This window comes from Somniosus microcephalus, chromosome 1, assembly GCF_052327205.1.
Source record: "Somniosus microcephalus isolate GS21.2 chromosome 1, FLI_Smic_1.0, whole genome shotgun sequence".
In the NCBI taxonomy this organism is placed as follows: Eukaryota; Metazoa; Chordata; class Chondrichthyes; order Squaliformes; family Somniosidae; genus Somniosus; species Somniosus microcephalus.
The window spans coordinates 53,776,523-53,797,802 of record NC_140987.1 but is presented as its reverse complement, the minus strand read 5'-3'; the positions used below and the strand labels follow the sequence as shown (position 1 = coordinate 53,797,802).

Here is a 21,280-nt window from a genome sequence, read left to right as displayed (position 1 = left end):
CGGCAGACAAGACCTCCGGAGAGACTCCAATACACTAACTTTTAATACACTTCACCCCGCCGGACTCAATTTTAAACAAGGGGTGAATGTGGTAAACCACTGTTTGTATTCCACTGTGGACATGCCTCGGCTGACTCCTCCCACAAGTCCTAGTATAAAGGTGACTGCTCCCCAGCCCTTTGTATTTCTGGACCGGTCGACCACTCGAGGCAGACCTTCATTCTTTTGTTAATAAAAGCCTTTAGTTACTCTCTTAACTCTCAGTCTTTTATATGTAATTGATAGCGCATCACCCTGCAAGAGAAAGGATGGGCTCTCAGTACAGTGTGAAGCCCTGATCTTGGTTGCACTGCCTCCCATGGTGGAATAGCCCTTACAGTGTGAAGCCCTGATCTTGGCTGCACTGTCTCTCATGGTCGAATAGCCCTTACAGTGTGTAAAGAGGTGAATGAGCATGTGAGTTTCATGAAAGGCCCATAGGTGTTGGATGAGGGCTGGGCATTGGGGCTTTCAGGACCCTTGGCCATAAAGTGAGGTGCACATGCAGGGATGAAGAGGATACTGGAAAGGTTACTCACCCTGACAACCCGAGTGAGGTCGTTGAACTTCTTCCTGCATTGCACAGGGGTCCTAGGTACAGGAAACTTTGTGCTATCCGGCACCGACGGGACCGAGCTGTTGCCGTTGCCTCAAAACTGCTGGACAAACCAGCGTTAATGTTGAAGCATACGGAGCTCCGTATCTGGCAACAAACACTTGCTTAGCAACAGCTTCTAAACAGTCAGCCGTACCTTGGAAGCGTCTCTGTCGCTTAGCAACAGTTTCAGAGAGACTTTGCAGAGCCTGACTGTTGGAAAAAAAAGCCACGAGAAGAAAAAAAAACCCACGAGAAGAAAAAAAACTTAACAAAGTGGCTCCTGATCTTTGCCGGTGGCTCGAGCTTGCCAGACATTTAGCCTCCGGATAACACAAAGTTTCCTGTACCATGCTGCTGGAGGTCACTCTGTGTGCCACCTCTCTCCAAGCTTTTCGATATTCGTTGGGCAGCGTCCTCCTGCCACTGTCCGGAAACAGGATAGATCGCCTGCGCTCCACTGCGCCAACCAGAACCTTCAGGGCCCCCTCACTGAACCGCTGCGCTCGCTCCCTGGCCCTCTCCATGGTCCTAGGGGTTACAATGTCGCAGCAGGTCTGTCCAGGCCGAGAATCGGGGCTCCAATGTGCAGGGCGTGGCTGCAAGCCAAATCGACCCTCCCCCTTTAAGAGGTGACCGGCGCCAGCGTGTCTGCCTGCAATCGCTAACTGGCCGCACCAGCGCTGCGCCCGCCCTAGGTGGTAGCGCCTCGCCTCTCTGGCTTAGCGCCTTAGGATAGTCGTGCAGCGCCTGCTTTAGCGCACCAAGAACCTCTTGGGGCGAAGCAACTCAATTTCGCTTAAGGTGGCGATAATTTGCGCCAGGCGCTAAATTTAGCGCACGCTCGACTATAGCGCCCCAAACGTGGCGATACTGAATTTCTAGGCCTCAGCATTTGTGGAGAGAGAAACAGAGTTAGCGTTTCAGGTCGATGACCTTTCATTCAGTATTTAGTCCTCAGAGGGTCTGCTACCACATGATATAATCATAATCATAATCAACTTTATTGTCATTGCTAGTGCACAAGTGCAGTACAACAAAATGTAGGCTTGCGGCTCCCGAGAGTGTACATTTAGATTAAGACATTTAAACATTCAACATTCATTTCCCATCTGCCTCAAAACCCCCTGCAGGAAAAGCGTTGTTGATCATGAAAGTCTTTCCCAATCCAGGAGCCTCTGTTCTCAGGATATAGTTGCCAACTAACTCTTGGATTTGCCAGCAGAACTGCAAAGTAAGGGATGTCCAAGACAGGGCCCGAAGACCAGATCCAGCCCTTGGAGCTCTGGGCCAGTGCTTTATTTACGCATTCGTGCGCATGTTTCTTCAGTTGTAACATTTTGAACTTTGTGGGCCTGGGGATTGGAAAAGACTGCTTGCTCATTGGCTGATTTAAACCAGTGAGACAGCAACTTTTGTCACTCCTCCAAGCCTGGGAAGTTCAAATGCTGCAACCAATCGGAGAAGAGCGAGTGACTTTAGGGAGAAGGCGGTGGAGAAAATTAGAGATTGAGTAGAACGCACCAACCCAGGCCAGGAAGAGGAGAGAATCAGTCAGCCAATTTTAGTGTGGGGGGGGAGGGGGTCTGATTTTTTAGTGTATGCGAGTCTAGTTTTTGAGTGTTATAGGGAACCGTGTATATGCTGTTGATAATACTCAAATCCGCTTTGATGTTTTGAATGATTTAGGTTGCTTCTCCAATACATGTGTAATTTTTTTTCAAACTGGCTCCACGTACTAAACTACATTTTTAGGTCAGCCTTAGCTCACTATGTCCCAGACGGTATTGTCCAAATATCTAGTTAAATTCGTAGTGTGCCCCAGAGATTAAACAGAGAACCATGTTCACTTTATTTCATCTACTGGTTTTATCCCACGTGATTCTCCCTTTTGAATGTTGGCAGAGCAATACTACATGAGACTTTGACTACAGCTATGACTGCCAAACAAATAAATTAAACAGCAAATGAAGAAGCGAATAGAATCAGTAACGCAACATACATTTTTATAATATTTAAGCTTAGCTAGCTTTTTGTGCAGTAAAAAAATAATGGTTTGCCAATGCTGTGTTAAACTATGATATAAACAACATCCTTATATAGCACAATAGCAAAATACTGCGGTTCTTTTTATTTTCTCACTGTCTTAAATGTTTTCCTTGTGTTGTCTCTGGTTCTTTTGTCAATTACCTTAAATCTGTGTCCTCTGGTTAGCGACCATTCTGCCACTAGAAACAGTTTCTCCTTATTTACTCTATCAAGACCATACATGATTTTGGACACTTCTATCACATCTCCCCTTAACCTTCTCTGCTCCAAGTAAAACAACCCCAGTTTCTGCAGTCTCTCCATGTAACTGAAGTGTTTCATAATCTGGTACCATTCTAGTAAATCACCTCTTCACCCTCTCTAAGGCTTTGACATCCTTCCTAAAGTGTGGTGCTTAGAATTGAATACAATACTTCAGATGGGGCCTAACTAGTGTTTTATAAAAGTTTAGCATAACTTCCTTGCTTTTGTACTCTATTCCTCTATTAATAAAGTCAAGGATCCCATATGCCTTTTTAACGGTCTTCTCAACTTGTCCTGCCACCTTCAAAGACTTGTGTATGTACAACTCCAGGTTTCTCTGTTCCTGTGCCTCCTTTAAAATTGTACCATTTAGTTTATATTGCTTCTCCTCATTCTTCCTACCAAAATGAATCACTTCATACTTCTCTGTGTTAAATTTCATCTGCCTTGTGTCTGCCCATTTCACCAGTCTGTCTATGTCCTCCTGAAGTCTGTTACTATCCTCCTCACTGTTTACTATATTTCTGAGTTTTGTGTCATCTGCAAGCTTTGAAACTATGCCCTATATACCCAAGTCCAGGTTATTAATATAAATCAAAATTGCAGTGGTCGCAATATCAACTGCTTGGGGACACCACTGCACAATTCCTTCCAGTCTGAAAAACAACCTGCTTTCTATCCCTTAGACAATTTCATATCCACATGTCCTTTAATACCATGGGCTTCAATTTTGCTAACAAGTCTATTATGTAGTGCTTTAGCAAGTGCCTTTTGAAAGTCCATATACACAACATTAACTGCACTACCCTCAGCAACCCTCTCCTTTACTTCATCAAAGAACTCAATCAAGTTAGTCAAACACGATTTGCCTTTAACAATTCCGCATTAGCTTTCATTTATTAACCCATATTTTTCCAAGTGCCAATTAATTTTGTCCCGGATTATTGTTTCTAAAAGTTTCCCCACCACCAATGTTAGGCTGACTAGCTTGTCGTTGCTGGGTTTATCCCTCTCTCCTTTTTTGAACAGGGGTGTAGCATTTGCAATCCACCAGTCCTCTGGCACCACTTCCATATCTAAGGAGGACTGGACGATTGTGGCCAGAGCCTCCGCAATTTCCATCCTTCCCTCAGCAACCTAGGATGCATCCCATCTGGACTGGGTGACTTTTCTATTTTGAGTGTTGCAACCTTTTAAGTGCCTCTGCTCTATCTATTTTTATCCTATCCAATTTCTCTACTATCTCCTCCTTTGCTATGACTTTAGCCGCATCCTCCTCTTTAGTGAAGACAGATGCAAAGTACTCATTTAGTACCTCAACCATGCCCTCTGCCTCCACAAGATCATCTCCTTTTTGTTCCCTAATTGGCTCCACCCTTGCTTTGACGACCCTTTTACTATTTGTATATTTATAAAAGACTTCTGGGTTTCCTTTTTATGTTACCTGCTAATCTCTTTGCCCCTCTTATTTCATTTTCCAGTTCTACTCTGTATTTTTTGTATTTAGCTTGGTTCTCAACTGAATTATGAACCTGACATTTATCATAAGCCAGTTTCTTGGCCCTATTCACCATGGACGTCCAGTCCCTCTACACCGCCATCCCCCACCAGGATGGCCCGAGGGCGCTCTGCTTCTTCCTTGAACAGAGGCCCAACCAGTCCCCATCCACCACCGCCCTCCTCCGCCTGGCTGAACTTGTCTTCACATTGAACAACTTCTCCTTTGACTCTGCTCAATTCCTCCAAATAAAAGGTGTTGCTATGTGTAAAGTCTGTGTGTTCTAGTTGTAATTAATAACACACAGGCCACAAGATTAAAGTTCAACAGGTCTTTACTGGTTGGAGGTCAGGACTATATCTGAAATACATCTTACTACACAGTGCTTATATACTGGTGGTCACCACCGGTATTACGCATACAGCAGCCAGAGAAAGTAGTACATCTCTTAAGGTGGAACAGGTTACATACACCACAATCCTCCCTTTTTAGCTTAATAGTCATATCCCCATTTAACATAACATCATAACATATATACATATATAACTTCAGGTATAAACAGTTCAAAGGTTCAGTCTCTCAGGAGGCCTTCTGATTCGGCCTGGATAACGTCTTTCAGTGGTCTCTGATTCTTGTTGCTGAGGTGACTCTGCTTGTTGGTTCCCTATGTATTGGACGTCATCATCAGGTACAGTCCCTGCCGAGGTAGATGCTTCAGGTTCATTAACGTCTTCCACAGTTGTCTCTGTCGCAACCATGGGTTCGACTCTTGCTCTTGATTCTACCAGTTGATCCGCATGACGCCTTATCACATTGTTACCAATATCTACTGTGTACATCAGAGGTCCTTGTCTGGCCCGAATTGTTCCGGGCTGCCATTTTTCGTTTCCATAGCCCCTTGCCAACACTGGTTGTCCTACTTCGAAACTTCGAGTGGACTTGTTATTAATATGCCGGAACTGTTTGTTTTCCACTTCCCTCCGCACATTTGATTTTAACAAGTCCAACCTGGACCGCAACCTCCTGTTATAAAACATCATGGCAGGACTTTGGTTAGCCACTGCATGAGCGGCGTTTCGATATGCCATTAGGAAATTGTCCACCTTGTGCTGTAGCGGAATCTGATCATCGTTCATGGCCTTTATTGCCTTTTTGAATGTTTGGACAAATCTCTCGGCCAACCCGTTTGTCGCTGGATGATATGGGGCAGAGGTATAATGTTTCACCCCATTCTTCTTTAAGAATTTTTGGAATTCTTCCGACACGAACTGTGGTCCGTTGTCCGAACATATCTGTTCTGGCAATCCGTTCCTTGCGAATATTGTTCTTAACACCGCAATTGTCTTTTCTGAAGTAGTGGTATTCATCTTGATCACTTCTGGCCATTTGGAATGTGCGTCCACCGCAATTAGGAACATGGAGTCCATGAATGGACCAGCAAAGTCAATATGTACGCGTTGCCATGGGGCTGAAGGCCATTCCCATGGGTGTAGTGGTGCGATCGGAGGTGCATTTTGCACTTTTTGGCACCCAGCGCAGCTTTTCGTCAACTCCTCTATCTGTTGGTCAATACCCGGCCACCATACATAAGCCCTAGCAAGACTTTTCATCTTAACTCCCCCCAGATGACCTTCATGCAGTTCTTTTAGAACTCTTTCCCTTAACTTAGGAGGAATAATCACTCTTGTCCCGTACATCAAAGTACCATGGCAGACGGACAGCTGGTCTCGCCTTGCCGAGAATGCCGGTAACAGAGGATCACCACGTGTTGGCCATCCTTTCACTGTCACCTCGTAGACTCTGGACAGTGTCGGGTCGTTCCTGGTTTCTCTTTCAATACTTGCATTGGTGACTGGTAAACACTCGATGATGGTCGAATGAAATAACTCAACAGGGTCAACTTTCGTCGTTTCTTCTTCTTCAGGTAGTGGCAGGCGCGACAGCCCATCAGCATTGCCATGCTGCTTCGTACCTTTGAATTCTATTTGATATTGATGTGCCCCTAGGAAAAGGGACCATCTCTGGAGACGCTGTGCTGTCATCACTGAAACACCCTTCTTAGGGTTAAAAATGGATACCAACGGCTGATGGTCTGTCAGAAGTGTGAATTTTTGGCCCTGCAGGTAATGATTAAACTTCTTCACTCCCCATACAAGGCTGAGAGCTTCCCTATCGATCTGCGCATAGTTGCGCTCAGTGGAGGTCAATGATCTGGATGCAAACGCGACTGGCCTTTCCGTGCCATTTGGCAACTTGTGTGAGAGTACTGCCCCAATACCATATGGAGAAGCATCACAAGCCAACCGAATAGGCAGTGTCGGGTTGAAGTGAGCCAACACTTCCTCTGAGGTGATCAATTCTTTGCTTTTGCGAAATGCCTTCTTACAGTTTTCGCTCCATTCCCATGGTACCCCCTTCTGTAAAAGAGCGTTTAGCGGGTGCAGTACCGTGGATAGATTTGGTAGAAATTTATGGTAATAGTTAATCAATCCTAGAAACGACCTCAACTGAGAGACATTATCCGGAGCGGGAGCCTTTACAACTGCCTCTATCTTGTCAGGAGACTTATGAAGCCCCTCCCGGTCAATGACATGACCACAGTACGAGATCCGCTTCTGGATGAACTCACATTTCTGCCGATTAACTCTAAGTCCATACTCTCTCAGTCTGTTGAGCACCAGTTCCAAGTTTGCGAGGTGTTCTTCATCACCATCACCTGTAATCAGAATATCGTCCAGGTAACATTGTGTGCCTGGAATTCCCTGTAATACCTGCTCCATGGCCCTCTGCCAAATTGCTGGAGCCGATGCCACTCCAAAAACCAGTCTATTGTACCGGTACAAACCTCGATGCGTGTTGATCGTGAGGTATTGGCGTGACTCTTCTTCAACCTCCATCTGCAAGTACGCCTGCGCCAGGTCTATCTTGGTGAAGTGTTTCCCTCCAGACAACGAAGCAAAAATATCTTCAATCCGCGGAAGCGGATACTGCACCGTGTGAAGCACCGGATTAACGGTGATTTTGAAATCTCCACAGATGCGAACCTTCCCTGGTTCTCCTGGCTTGTTGCTCGAAGGACGTTTCATAACGGGAACAATGGGCGTAGCCCACTCACTCCAATCTACCTTAGACAGTACACCTGAACGTTCTAGCGCTTCCAGTTCCGCTTCTACAGTAGGTCGTATTGCATAGGGTACAGGCCTGGCTTTAAAAAATTTTGGTTGTGCGTGTTCATCAATCTTGATGTTTGCCGTAATTCCTCTCAGTGTTCCCAGTCCCTGCTGGAACACCTCTTTAGCATCATCCAATATTCTGGACAATCGTTTAGGTTTGACATCTGTTTCCCCGGAATCTACCGTTCGTGCCTTCAAGGAGTGCCAGTCCATATTCATTTTCCTAATCCACTCCCGTCCCAGTAGTGGTGGACCTCCTTCAGGTAGCACATATAAGTCCATTACTTGGCTTTCTTCGCCCTTGTGGACCACTTTTACCTCTATCTTTCCGACGGGGTACACTCTTTGCCCCGTGTAGGTTTTCAATATAATCTCCGTATCCCGTAGGGGAATATGTTGGAATAACCTTTTGTAATCTTTCTTATTCATGACCGTCAATGCCGATCCAGTGTCCAATTCCATCTTTACTTGGACTCCTGCTATCTGAAGGGTGACCCAAATTGTCTGGAGATCTGCATCCTTACCAACGTTGTGTACTCTTAAGCTACCCAGTTCATTACTGCTAGCGTCTGAATCTGACTTCTGTTCGGTCGAACTGTTCTTTGTCACCTTGTGTACCTTTATGTATTTTCCTTGCGGTGACTTTTTGTTGCTGGTCTTCTTTCCTGACCGGCATACTTTAGCTATGTGGCCAAGCCGGCCACACGTTCTGCATTCTTGGTTTTTAAACCAACACTGGTTCTGATCGTGCGTTGTCTTTCCGCAACGATAACATTTTACAGTACTCAAACCCAATTTATTTGTCCTGAGTTCCGGTGACCGTAGCTGCATTACTGCCGTGCCTCTCGCTGCGGCTTCGTGTGCTGCTGCCATAGTGACCGCTTTCTCAAGCGTCAGCTCATTCTCCTCGAGCAATCGCTTTTGTGTATCTTCTTTTAATAAACCACACACAAATTTATCTCGTAGCGCCTCTGTCAATCTCGTTCCGAATTGACAGTACTTTGCTAGCTTACGCAATTCCATTAAATATTCAGCATTGCTTTCATCCTTCAGCTGCCTTCTGCTGTAAAATTTAAATCGTTCCGCTAGCATCAGCGGCGTGGGGTTTAGGTGATTTTTCAGGACAGTAACAATCTCCTCGAACGTCTTATCCGCCGGTTCATCTGGTGATACAAGGTGTTTCAATTGCCCGTATGTCTCCGCACCCATTAAGTTTAATAATGTTAGTGCTTTCTCTGCATCTGGGATTTTATTTGCTTTACAATAATTTTGTATGCGTTCTACATACATAGCCCAATCTTCGATGTCGCTATCAAAGGTATTAATGTTCCCATGTTTAGGCATCGTTGCAATTTAATTTCTTTTTATTTTTATCCAAGATGGCGGCTTCCGCGCTCTTTTCTTCGTCCTCCGCCTACAAAATGGCGGTTTTCCCGTGCTTGGCGGTCTCCACCCTTCCCCCGACGCTGTCTCCGCTTCACCGCGGCTCTCGCGCCTTCAGTTGCCCCCAGACGCTGCGCCTTTTTAGCCCGAATGCGGCCTGGCCCTTATCACCAGCCGCGATCGATGTCCCCGCACTGCGCCTTTCGGCCCGAATGCGGCCCGGCCCTTATCTCCGGTCGTGATCGATCTCACCGCCCTTATTCCTCCGTCTTCCCTCCCCGTCTGTACAGCCAACGTGACTGATTTTCTGGTCGCGTCGCTGCCCGGCTTACCCACTACCGAGGTAGAAAGAAGATAGCTGACGGCCGCTGATGGAGGCTTCGAGTTCAGGGTGTCTTCTGCACTCTGGTTTCTCGATGTCTGCCGCGCGACGTGTCTTCCAGCAGGGTGATGAGGGTGGAAACCTCTCTTCGACGTCCGTTCAGTGGACGAAGCCGCCGTGGATATAACTGCCGCAGGGTAAGAATCTGACTCGTCGCCACTGTAAAGTCTGTGTGTTCTAGTTGTAATTAATAACACACAGGCTACAAGATTAAAGTTCAACAGGTCTTTACTGGTTGGAGGTCAGGACTATATCTGAAATACATCTTACTACACAGTGCTTATATACCGGTGGTCACCACCGGTATTACGTATACAGCAGCCAGAGAAAGTAGTACATCTCTTAAGGTGGAACAGGCTTAAGTTCTCTTAAGGTGGAACAGGTTACATACAGCACACTATGGGTACCCACATGGGTACGAGCTATGCCTACCTTTTCGTGGGATATTCTTTGGTCCAGTCCTACTCGGGTCCCCTCCCTCACCTCTTTTTCCGGTACGTTGAAGACTGCATTGGTGCCATTTCTTGCTCTCTCTCTCAACTGGAAAGTTTCATTCATTTTGCTTCCAATTTCCACCCTTCCCTCACCTTCACATGGTCCATCTCCGACCCTTCCTTTCCCTTGCTCAACTTCCCTGTCTCCATTTCTGGGGATAGGCTCTTGACAAACATTCACTATAAGCCCACTGACTCCCACAGCTACCTGGACTACACTTCCTCCCACCCCGCTTCCTGTAACAACTCTATTCCATTCTCCCAATTTCTCTGTCTCCATCGCATCTGTTCTGACGATGCCACCTTCCATACTAGTGCTTCCTATATGTCTTCCTTTTTCCTCAACCGAGGATTCCCCTCAACCGTGGTTGACAGGGCCCTCGACCATGTCCGTTCCATTTCCTGCACTTCTGCTCTCACCCCTTCCCCTCCCTCCCAGAACCACGACTAAACACATCTTCCCCTCCCCTTTCAGCATTCCGAAGGGACCACTCCCTCCGCGACACCCTGGTCCACTCCTCTATCACACCCAACACCCACTTCCCTTCCCACGACACCTTCCTGTGCAAGCGCAGGAGATGCAACACCTGCCCTTTTACCTCCTCCCTTCCCACTGTCCAGGGCCCCAAACATTCCTTCTAGGTGAAACAAGGATTTACTTGTACTTGCAATTGAGTATACTGTATTCGCTGCTCACGATGCGGTCTTCTCTACATTGGGAAGACCAAACGCAGGTTGGGTGACCGCTTTGCGGCACACCTCCGTGCAGTCCGCAAGCATGACCCCGATCTTCCGGTCGCCTGTCACTTTAATTCTCCGCTCGACTCCCACTCTGACCTCTCTGTCCTCGGCCTCTTGCACTGTTCTTACACAAAAGAGAAGTAAGCCTGAGAATTGGCAGGATTTTAGAATTCAGTAAAGGAGCACCAAGAAATTGATAAAGAAAGGGAAAATAGAATATGAGAGTAAACTAGCGAGAGACATAAAAACAGACTGTAAAAGCTTCTATAGGTATGTAAGAAGGAAAAGATTAGCGAAAGTAAATGTGGGTCTCTTTCAGGCTGAGACAGGAGAAATTATAATGGGGAATAAGGAAATGGCAGAGAAATTAAACAACTGCTTTGGGCTGGATTTTGTCAAAGAGAAGCTTTTGGAGGCGGGGCTGCTGCTTGCCGGCTTTCAATCCCGCCTCCATCAGCTTCTGCCCAACCAGCGGGATTTTCCCCTGATTGACCTTGTTAGGTCAGATTAGGTTAGATTGACCCAATTAGGGAGAAGTCACTGACCGAGCACGTCAACGTATGACGGGCCATCTGTCAAGATTTTTTGAAAGAAGAAATGTCAGCATTTGATAGCTCTGTGAAGCTGTCAAACACTGATATTCTGTGTAGTTTGATGAGTCCTTGTGTTCAGGGGACACAGATTTAAGGTTTTGGGCAAGAGATACAGGGGGATGTGAAGAAAACCTTTTTTACGCAGCGAGTGGTGATGACCTGGAACTCGCTGCCGATGGAAGCGGACACACGCAATGTTTTCAAGGGGAGGCTGGATAGGCACTTGAGGGAAATAAATTTGCAGGGCTACGGGGATAGAGCGGGGGAATGGGACTGACTGGATTGCTCTACTGAGAACTGGCACGGACTCAATGGGCCGAATGGCCCCCTTCTGTGCCGTTATGATTCTATGACTCATGGGAATGTGTCTAGTCTGTACCCGAACTATCCTCTTTGGAGGCCTGCCATTACTCATTTACTGTTTTACCTGCCAATTTTGATTCCAATCCTCTTGGGTCAGATCCCTTTTCAACTCACTGAAATTAGCTTTGCTCCAGTTGAATATTTTCACATTTGAGTTTTCCTTGTCCTTTTCAATAACTACTCAAAACCAGGGACTTGAGCACATAAAGCTAAGCTGACATTCCAATTCAGTGCTGAGGGAGTGCTACACTGTCAGAGGTGCCGTCTTTCGGATGAGACGTTAAACCGAGGACCCGTCTGCTCTCTCAGGTGAACGTAAAAGATCCCAAGGCACTATTTCGAAGAAGAGCAGGCAAGTTATCCCCGGTGTCCTGGCCAATATTTATCCCTCAACCTACATAACAAAAAGAGATTATCTGGTCATTATCACATTGCTCTTTGTGGGACCTTCCTGTGCACAAATTGGCTGCCGCATTTCCCACATTACAACAATGACTCCACTTCAAAAAAAGTACTTAATTGGCTGTACAGCGCTTTGAGACGACCGTTGATCGTGAAAGGCGCTATATAAATGCAAGTCATCGTCGTCTTATGATGATGATGATATTGTGATCACTGTTTCCCAAAATGCTCCCCAACTGAAATACTTGCCCCACTTCATTTTCCGGAACTAGATCCAGCACTGCTTCCTTCCTCATTGGGGTGGAAATATACTGATCAAGAAAGTTCTCTTGCACACATTTCAGGAATTCCTCCCCCTCTTTGCCAGTTACACTGTTATTTTCCCCAGTCTACATTAGGATAATTGAAGTCCCCCATTATCACTACTCTAAAGTTCTTGCATCTTTCTGCAATTTGCTTGCAAATTTGCTCCTCTATCTCCTTCCCACTATTTGGTGGCCTATTGTATACACCCAGCAATGTAATATTTCCTCTGTTCCTTAATGCTAAATAAATACGTAGATTCTGTCTTTGAATCTTCAAGTACATCATCCCTTTCTAGTGCTGTAATTGTATCTTTGATCAATACTGCCACACCCTCCTTTTTTTTCCTTCCCTATCTTTCCTGAATATATTGTAGCCAGGAATATTAGGTACCCATTACTCCCCTTGTTTGAGCCAGGTCTCCACTATTACCACTATATCATAATCCCATGTGGCTGCTTGTGCCTGTAGCTCCCCAACCTTATTTACCATCCTCCGGTCATTTATGCACATGCACTCCAAACCCATCTTAGTCTGCCTCGCACCTCCCCCCTGTCGGATCCATTCTAATTCTGAATTACTCTTTATTCTAATGCTTCATCCTGGTACCCCTCCCCCTGCTAAATTTGTTTAAATCTTCCACCACAGCTGTCTACATCATTGATCTGTTCTATCTTTCTTGAAGGGCTTCAGATAGATTATCTGATTTGAACAAGACAGTTTGAAGATATATATCAATCAGAATTGAATAACTGATTTTTTTTAAACTGCTAAACATGTATTTGGACAAATAATAGATGTTGTTTAGATTTGAATTGAATAGCTTTGTCCCTGCATGCCAATTGTGTCAAGTTAAGCTGGGGTATGTTTAATGTGAGTGAAGCTGGTTTTTAACCCCTTGGGTACTGTGACAGAATTAAAGAAGACAATATTAAACAAAATTCTTAATTTTGCCTTGTGGAAATGCTTATTTAAAAAGTAACAGACATGGCATTTGCTTACGATGCTGTTTGATCTAGAAGTGATTTAATCGTTCAGGCCTCTTGCTCATTGTGGCACATGGCTCCATCCCCTGCCCCAAAAGCTTGTTCAGTCACTTGACATGTCTGCTCTGTGTGACTTTTATGGACTAAATTGATTGCTGTGGCTGTCCGCATGATCTTGAATTCGTTTTGAGACATTTCTCAACTAAAACTAAGAAATTTGACACCTCAGAATGCTGTCTTTTGTTTATTTCAGAATTTTGCAAGAAACTGCGGTAACAAAGTAATTAGAGAAAATAAGTGAACAGCGGTATAAACACTAATGTAGTATGGTGATCTTGTGTAGAGCACACTAGTCATCTAAGTTGGTACAGGAAACTTTCTGATATCCAGCACTGACGGGACCGAGCTGGTGCCGTACCATCAAAAGTGCCGGACATACCAGCGTTAATGTTGAAACATACGGAACTGAAAAGCTCCGTGTGAATCAACAAACCCTGTTGCTTAGCAACAGCTTCAAAACAGTCGGCTGCAGCTGCAAGCGTCTCTAGCTGAAGCTGTTGCTATAGCTACAGACCTTGCAGTGCCTGACTGGGGGGGAAAAAAAAAGCAACGAGAACTAAAAAAAAGTTATAGAAAACGGCTCCTGATTTTTGCCGTTAGATCGAGTATTCCGGACATATAACCTCCGGATAAACCAAAGTTTCCTGTATAATAGATTTTATATAAATGTTAAATAAGACATATAGGGGTAACCATTAGCATTTCAGAAAAGGCTAGCCTCCTGGAAAGCTAAATCGATTTAACAAGTTTCTGGGCTCACGGTCCGTCAACCTTGATCGAAACCTGTTCTAGAGCTAAGGTGCCAGTGGAGGTGATTAAATTGGCTGAGTACCAGTCGACAACCTTGATTCACTCATCTAAAGCCAGACCAGAGAGTGAATCCTGCAGTATTGGATCAATTTGTGGCTGATGCTGAAGGAGTTTGTAGGTGCTCCAGAGGTTCGCTATACCTTCTCCCCATCCATACGAGCTTTGTGTAGCGTGGCTAAAGAGGTGCAGCTTCATGGCTGCTGTTAAATCTCTATCGCAGCTGAGAATAGCAGAGTGCTTCTATGCTTAGAAAGAAAAGCCTGCATTTATATTGCGCCTTTCACAACCGCTGGATCTCCCACAGCGCTTTACAGTTAATGAAGTACTTTTTGAAGTGTAGTCACTGTTGTAATGTAGGAAATGCAGCAGCCAATTTGGGCACAGCAAGCTCCCACAAACAGCAGCATGATAATGACCAGATAATCTGTTTTAGTAATGCTGATTGAGGGATAAATATTGGCCAGGACACCGGGGATAACTCCCTTGCTCTTCTTCGAAATAGTGCCATGGGATCTTTTATGAGAGGGTAGACGGGGCCTGGCTCAGCTGTATCTCAGTCTCTTTGCACAAAGAATACATTTTGCCATCTTGTAGCAAGTTTCATCTCAACAGATATGGTTATATCAAGCTCTTGTGCTGGGTCTGGAGCAGGCTTCATATCTGAAAAGTTGTGTGTTGGTGGAAGTCTGGTGTTGCGAGATTCAGTTGTTGGAAGGATTCATGGCACTTGACACAAGATTGGATGCCTGAGTGGCTTCTCTCTCCACCTCCCCTCTCCCCATTCAAACTGCTATGGGACAGTGACAAGTTTCCCGAATAGCTTAAATGCAGCACAAACATGTGAAAAGGCAGAAACTTCTATCTTAATCATTAGTTTAGCCAGAAAACAGCCATACACATTTTTAAATAGGATGATTCTACTACTGGAATTCACGTTTATTGTAAGTAACCATTTTATCTTGTGTGTTTCAGGGTATCGAGTGGAAATCGGAAGAATTCTGGGATCAGACGGAACCTTATAACGTCTGCCTGCCTCAGAGACCAGAGGGTGTTTAAAGCCACCACCACCCAGGAGTGCATATGCTTATAGAGCTGTGACTGGAAAGGAACAGAATATTCAGATGCACAGGACTCTTACAGTCATTGTGTACTTCAAACTAAACAAGAACTTGAGTGTTGAGTACGTGTTTTGTATAGTACTGCAATAAAAACAGCAGCTAAATATATCTTCACTACTTTATTGCTTAAACAGCTTCATATGCAGGATAGTCGATCTGTAAAGACACTCTTTTACACTTCAGGTCACATTCTTATTGAAAGACAGTTGATTGACTTGCACTATGGTTTCTTTAGTAATTTGCGGGTGTGTGAATCAATTTGTCTGCTTTTTAATAAAACGCTAAATCTGGAGTCAAAGAAACTACTAAAACGTAAGAAACCTCATCCATTTTAAAGATGCGGGCAGGAATTAAAGATGATACTTCTGTATTTAGACATCGTAAAACCACCTACAACAGATTTGGTCCAATAATACAAACTTAGCTATTATGCAGCACAACTTACACAAGTGCACAAATAAGGTGTTATTATCCAGATACCGAGTAAAAATTGTTCCAAACTACAGGTAGATTGATGAGACAGAAGTTGATGTGGCTGAAGAAATCTTGATTGGTAAAACTCTCAACATTAAGACCATATATCAGATATATTAGTGTGGGACAAATGATTTAAAGAGGGAAGAAAGTGTAGTGAGTACTTACTGTTCAAGTAATCCATCTTTTTAAAGAAAGAATAAGTCTTGATATTTTACTGTTTTAATTAAAAACATCATTTTCATTGCTGTCATGGAGACTTGAGGTTTCCCTCCCTGCTAACCTATACAGACACTACTTCACCCACTTGTTGAAATTAGGCTGATGGACCTGAAGTTGCCCGCGTCAGATTTGTCCCTCTTTTAAACATAGCTACCATATTTGCTTGCTTCCTGTCCTGTGGAACCTTACCAAAACTGAATGATTCATTCATGACAACAGCCAGTGCCCCACAAATGTTCTTCTCAGAATCCTTTTTTAAAATTTGTTCATGGGATGCAGGCACCGGTGGCAAGGCCAGCATTTATTGCCCATCCCTAGTTTCCCTTGAGAAGGTGGTGGTGAGCCGCCACCTTGAACCGCTGCAGTCCGCGTGGTGAAGATACTCCCTTCTGCACGGTTTTATATTTTCCATCTGGTCCAAGTATTTTTAGTTAACACTGAGTAATGCTGTGGCAAAAGAACCAGCAGCGACATGAGGAAAAACATTTTTACACAACGAGCGGTTAGGATTTGGAATGCACTGCCTGATAGGTTGGTGAATACAGATTCAATAGTAGCCTTCAAAAGGGAATTGGATAAGTAAAATTGTAGGGATATGGGGAAAGAGCAGGGGAGTGAGACTAACTGGATTGCTCTTCGAAAGAGCCGGCACAGACTCTCTGGGCCGAATGGCCCCCTTCTGTGCTGTACTGTTCTATTCTATGATTCTATTTTACAAATTACTAGCACGTGATCACCTCTGTATATCCTGAAACATAGAAGATAGGAGCAGGAGTAGGCCATTCGGGCCCGCGAGCCTGCTCCGCCATTTAATGAGATCATGGCTGATCATCCAAATTCAGTACCCTGTCCCTGCTTTCTCCCCATATCCCTTGATCCCTTTAGCCTTAAGAAATATATCCAACTCCTTCTTGAACATATTTAATGAATTGGCCTCAACTGCCTTCTGTGGTAGAGAATTCCACAGGTTCACCACTCTGGGTGAAGAAATTCCTCCTCATCTCAGTCCTAAATGGCCTACCCCTTATCCTTAATCTGTGACCCCTGGTTCTGGACTCCCCCACCATCGGGAACATCCTTCCTGCATCTAGTCTGTCTAGTCCTGTTAGAATTTTATAAGTTTCAATGAGATCCCCTTTCATTCTTCTAAACTCTAGCGAATATAAGCCTAATCGACCCAATCTCTCTTCATACATCATTCCTGCCATCCCAGGTATCAGCCTGGTGAATCTTCGCTGCACTCCCTACATGGCAAGAACATCCTTCCTCAGATAAGTTGACCAAAACTGCACACAATACTCAAGGTGTGGTCTCACCAAGGCCCTGTACAACTGCAGCAAGACATCCTTGCTCCTGTACTCGAATCCTCTCGCTATGAAGGCCAACATACCATTTGCCTTCTTAACCGCCTGTTGCATCTGCATGCTTACCTTCAGCGACAAGTGCACAAGGACACCCAGGTTTCGTTGCACTTCCTCTTTTCCCAATCTATTGCCGTTCAGATAATAATCTGCCTTCCTGTTTTTGCCACTAAAGTGGATAACCTCGCATTTATCCACATTATACTGCATCTGCCCAATCACCCAACCTGTCCAAATCATACTGGAGTTTCTCGGCATCCTCCTCACAGCACACACGCCCACCCAGCTTTGTGTCATCTGCAAACTTGGAGATATTACATCTAGTTCCCTCGTCTAGATCATTTATATATATTGTGAATAGCTGGGGTCCTAGCACTGATCCCTGCGGTATCCCATTAGTCACTGCCTGCCACTTGGCAAAAGACCTGTTTATTCCAACTCTTTGCTTCCTGTCTGCCAACCGGTTCTCTATCCAAGTCAGTACCTTACCCCCCCAATCCCATGTGCTTTAACTTTGCACGCTAATCTCTTATGCGGGACCTTATCGAAAGCCTTCTGAAAGTCCAAATACACCACATCCACTGGTTCTCCCTTATCTATTCTACCAGATACATCCTCAAAAAATTCCAGTAGATTAGTCAAGCATGATTTACCTTTTGTAAATCCATGTTGACTTTGTCCAATCCTGTCACTGTTTTCCAGGTGCTCTGCTATTACATCTTTTATAATGGACTCTAGCATTTTTCCCACTACCGATGTCAGGCTTACCGGTCTATAATTCCCCGTTTTCTCTCTACCACCATCCCTCCCATGTTAATGCTTCCATCTTAAATCAAATTTCTAAATAACAATGAGGTTTGACCAATGTTTATAGCTCATTTTCCACGCACGTACTACCAGTTCTACAAATGTTAGAGACTACGTATGCACCATTTTTGTCCTCGGTTACTGAATCTTCATAAAGAATGAAATGGTGTAGTTCTCGACCACTCCACTGCCTCTGATTTGTTACGCTACTTGTCCGCCATCCCATATTGGATGAGCAGAAATTTCCTCCAATTAAATATTGGGAAAATTGAAGCCATTGTAATGCTTTCAAAACATAGTGGTAATGAGCTATTTTTTTGCTGTAGAAGTATGGACAGTATGCTACTACACAGTTGATTTTTCCCATTTTACAAGAAGCCAGTATGATGAACATTTTTTATATAATGCCAGGCAAATATGAAAATACAATCTGAATAGTAAAAGCATTACTGTTCAATACTAAATGAAATACAAACAATACGTGGGATCATTTCTGTCACCATGTTTATTTGATGCAACCCTATTTTAAATTTGCTTTTATTGATCATTACATAGGTATAGGAGAAATCATGTACAAATCGTTGAAGGTGGCATGGCAGGCTGAGAAAGCAGTTAAAAAGACTTACAGGATCCTAGGCTTCATGAATAGAGATATAGGGTACAAAAGTGGAAATTATGATGAACCTGTATAAAACACTGGTTCGGCCCCAACTGGAGTACTGTGTCCAATTCTGGCACCACACTTTAGGAAGGATGTGAAAAAGATTTACGAGAATGATTCCAAGAATGAGGGACTTCGGTTATGTTGATAGACTGGAGAAGCTGGGGTTGTTCTCCTTGGAGCAGTGAAGATTGAGGAGATTTAATAGAGGTGTTCAAAATCATGAGGGGTCTGGACAGAGTAGACAGAGGGAAACTGTTCCCATTGGCAGAAGGGTCGAGAAGCAGAGGACACAGATTTAAAGTGATTGGCAAAAGAACCAAAGGCGACATAAGAAAAAACTTTTACGCAGTGAGTGGTTAAGATCTGGAATGCATTGCATGAAAGGGCGGTGGAGGCAAATTCAATTACTGCTTTCAAAAGGGAGTTGGATAAGTATCTGAAGGAAAGAAATTTGCAGGGCTACGGGGAAAGGGTGGGGGAGTGGGACTAGCTGAAGTGCTCTTGCAGAGAGCCAGCATGAGCTTGACTGGCCGAATGGCCGCCTTACGTGCTGTAACTATTCTATGGTTCTATACTAGTGGCGACAGAAAGGGCTAATACAGTTTTGATACAAATCGTTTTTGGGGAGCTGGAGGATCTTTAGGAAACAATTACTTTCCCCTAAAGCGCCGTGGGTAGCCGTTTCTTAAAATCCCACTCGCAGTGCTCCTCTGTAGAGCTCTGCATTCATCAAGTTTAGCCACAAACCAAATTTCGAGCTCGGCACGATGCTGAGCTATTTTTCCGCCACCTCCGTCTCCGTGTCCACTTCTTTGGCCAGGACTCTTCCCCCCGCACAGCTGACCCTTTCTCCCATTTTCAGAATTCTCGTTCTACCTGGACCCCTCCCTCTGGCCTCTTAACCTCTCTAGATCTTTTCATTGCAAACTGCCGGCGTGACATCGGCCGTCTCAATTACTCTGCTCCCCTCACTCACTCCAACCTACCTCCCTCTGAACTTGCAGCACTCCATTCTCTCAGATCCAACCCAACATTATTGTTAAACCTGCTGACAAGGGTGGTGCTGTTGTTGTTTGGCAAACTGACCTCTACCTAGCGGAGGCTGACTGCCAACTCTCCGACACCTCCTCCTACCTCCACCTGGACCATGACGCCACTACCGAACATTAAGCCACCATTTCCAAGACCGTCACCGACCTCATCTCCTCTGGAGATTTTCCCTCCACGGCCGCCAACCTCATAGTTCCCCAACCCCGCACAGCCCGCTTCTACCTCCTTCCCAAGATCCACAAACAGGACTGCCCTGGTAGACTCATCGTTTCAGCCTGTTCTTGCCCCACGGAACTTATCTCTTCCTATCTCGACTCTTTTTTCTCCTCTAGTCCAGTCTCTTCCCACCTACATCCGTGACTCTTCCGACGCCCTCCGCCACTTTAACAGTTTCTTAGCCCCAACCGTCTCCTTTTCACTATGGATGTCCAATCCCTCTACACCTCCATCCCCCACCAGGGATGGCCTGAGGGCGCTCCACTTCTTCCTTGAACAGAGGCCCAACCAGTCCCCTTCCACCACCACCCTCCTCTCCCTGGCTGAACTTGTTCTCACATTGAACAACTTCTCCTTTGACACCACTCACTTCCTCCAAATTAAAGGTGTTGCTATGGGAACCCGCATGGGTCCTAGCTATGCCTGCCTTTTCGTGGGATATGTGGAACATTCTTTGTTCCAGTCCTACTCCGGTCCCCTCCCTCACCCCTTTTTCCGGTAATTGATGACTGTATCGGTGCTGTTTCCTGCTCTTGCCCTGAACTAGAAAATTTCATTCACTTTGCTTCCAATTTCCACCCTTCCCTCACCTTCACATGGTTGATCTCCGACTCTTCCCTTCCTCGACTTCTCTGGGCTGGATTTTGTCAGCCCCGAGGAGGCAGGACTGTCGGTAAAGTTGCAGAATGTGGGGGCGGCTGGCAAGCCCACCCCCATCCCACTTCCATGCCCTTTTGCTAGGAGGCGGGAAGCCCTCCTGCCCCAGGTCCCGTCTCCTCGAGGCGGGAAAGGGATTAAATCCTTTTAACCACCTGTAACAGGCAGGAAAAAGGATTAGTCCCATTTTACCTTTTCAAGTGCAGGCTTCCCGACCTCGGAGATCCCCGTCGAGGTGGAGGAGACGTGAAGGGGGTCGGAGGGGTCTGAAAGTGAGATGTAGAGGTGAGTGATGGGTGCAAGTGTGAAGTGGTAAGTGTTACAAAATGTTCACTTACCTTTGTTTCTGCCTACAGCCTTCAGCCGCGGTGGATCCGGAGTCCCGACATCTTCATTGTAGATTTCACAGACTGGATGTTGGATCCTCCGAACCAACAGCCAGGTGATTTCTGCAAAGTTGAAAGGTTTGATGAGTCCTAAACACAAGGACTCAAACACATCTTCCCCTCACCTCCCCTTGCAGCATTCCGAAGGGACCGCTCCCTCTGCGACACCCTGGTCCACTCCTCTATCACCCCAATGCCCCTTCCCCTGGCA

At 45.3% G+C, this 21,280-nt stretch overlaps 1 protein-coding gene across 2 annotated transcripts in view; it reads left to right on the top strand.

The window, feature by feature from the left end:
* Nucleotides 1–15,338, top strand: part of ufsp2 (ufm1-specific peptidase 2) — a 186,592-nt gene extending 171,254 nt beyond the window's left edge. For both annotated transcript variants that reach the window (XM_085981385.1, XM_085981395.1), the window contains one exon: nucleotides 15,087–15,338. In XM_085981385.1, coding sequence (XP_085837511.1) covers nucleotides 15,087–15,170 — 84 coding nt within the window. In that variant the 3' untranslated portion in view covers nucleotides 15,171–15,338. The remainder of the gene's footprint in view (nucleotides 1–15,086) is intronic.
* The last annotated feature ends 5,942 nt before the right edge of the window (nucleotides 15,339–21,280 follow it).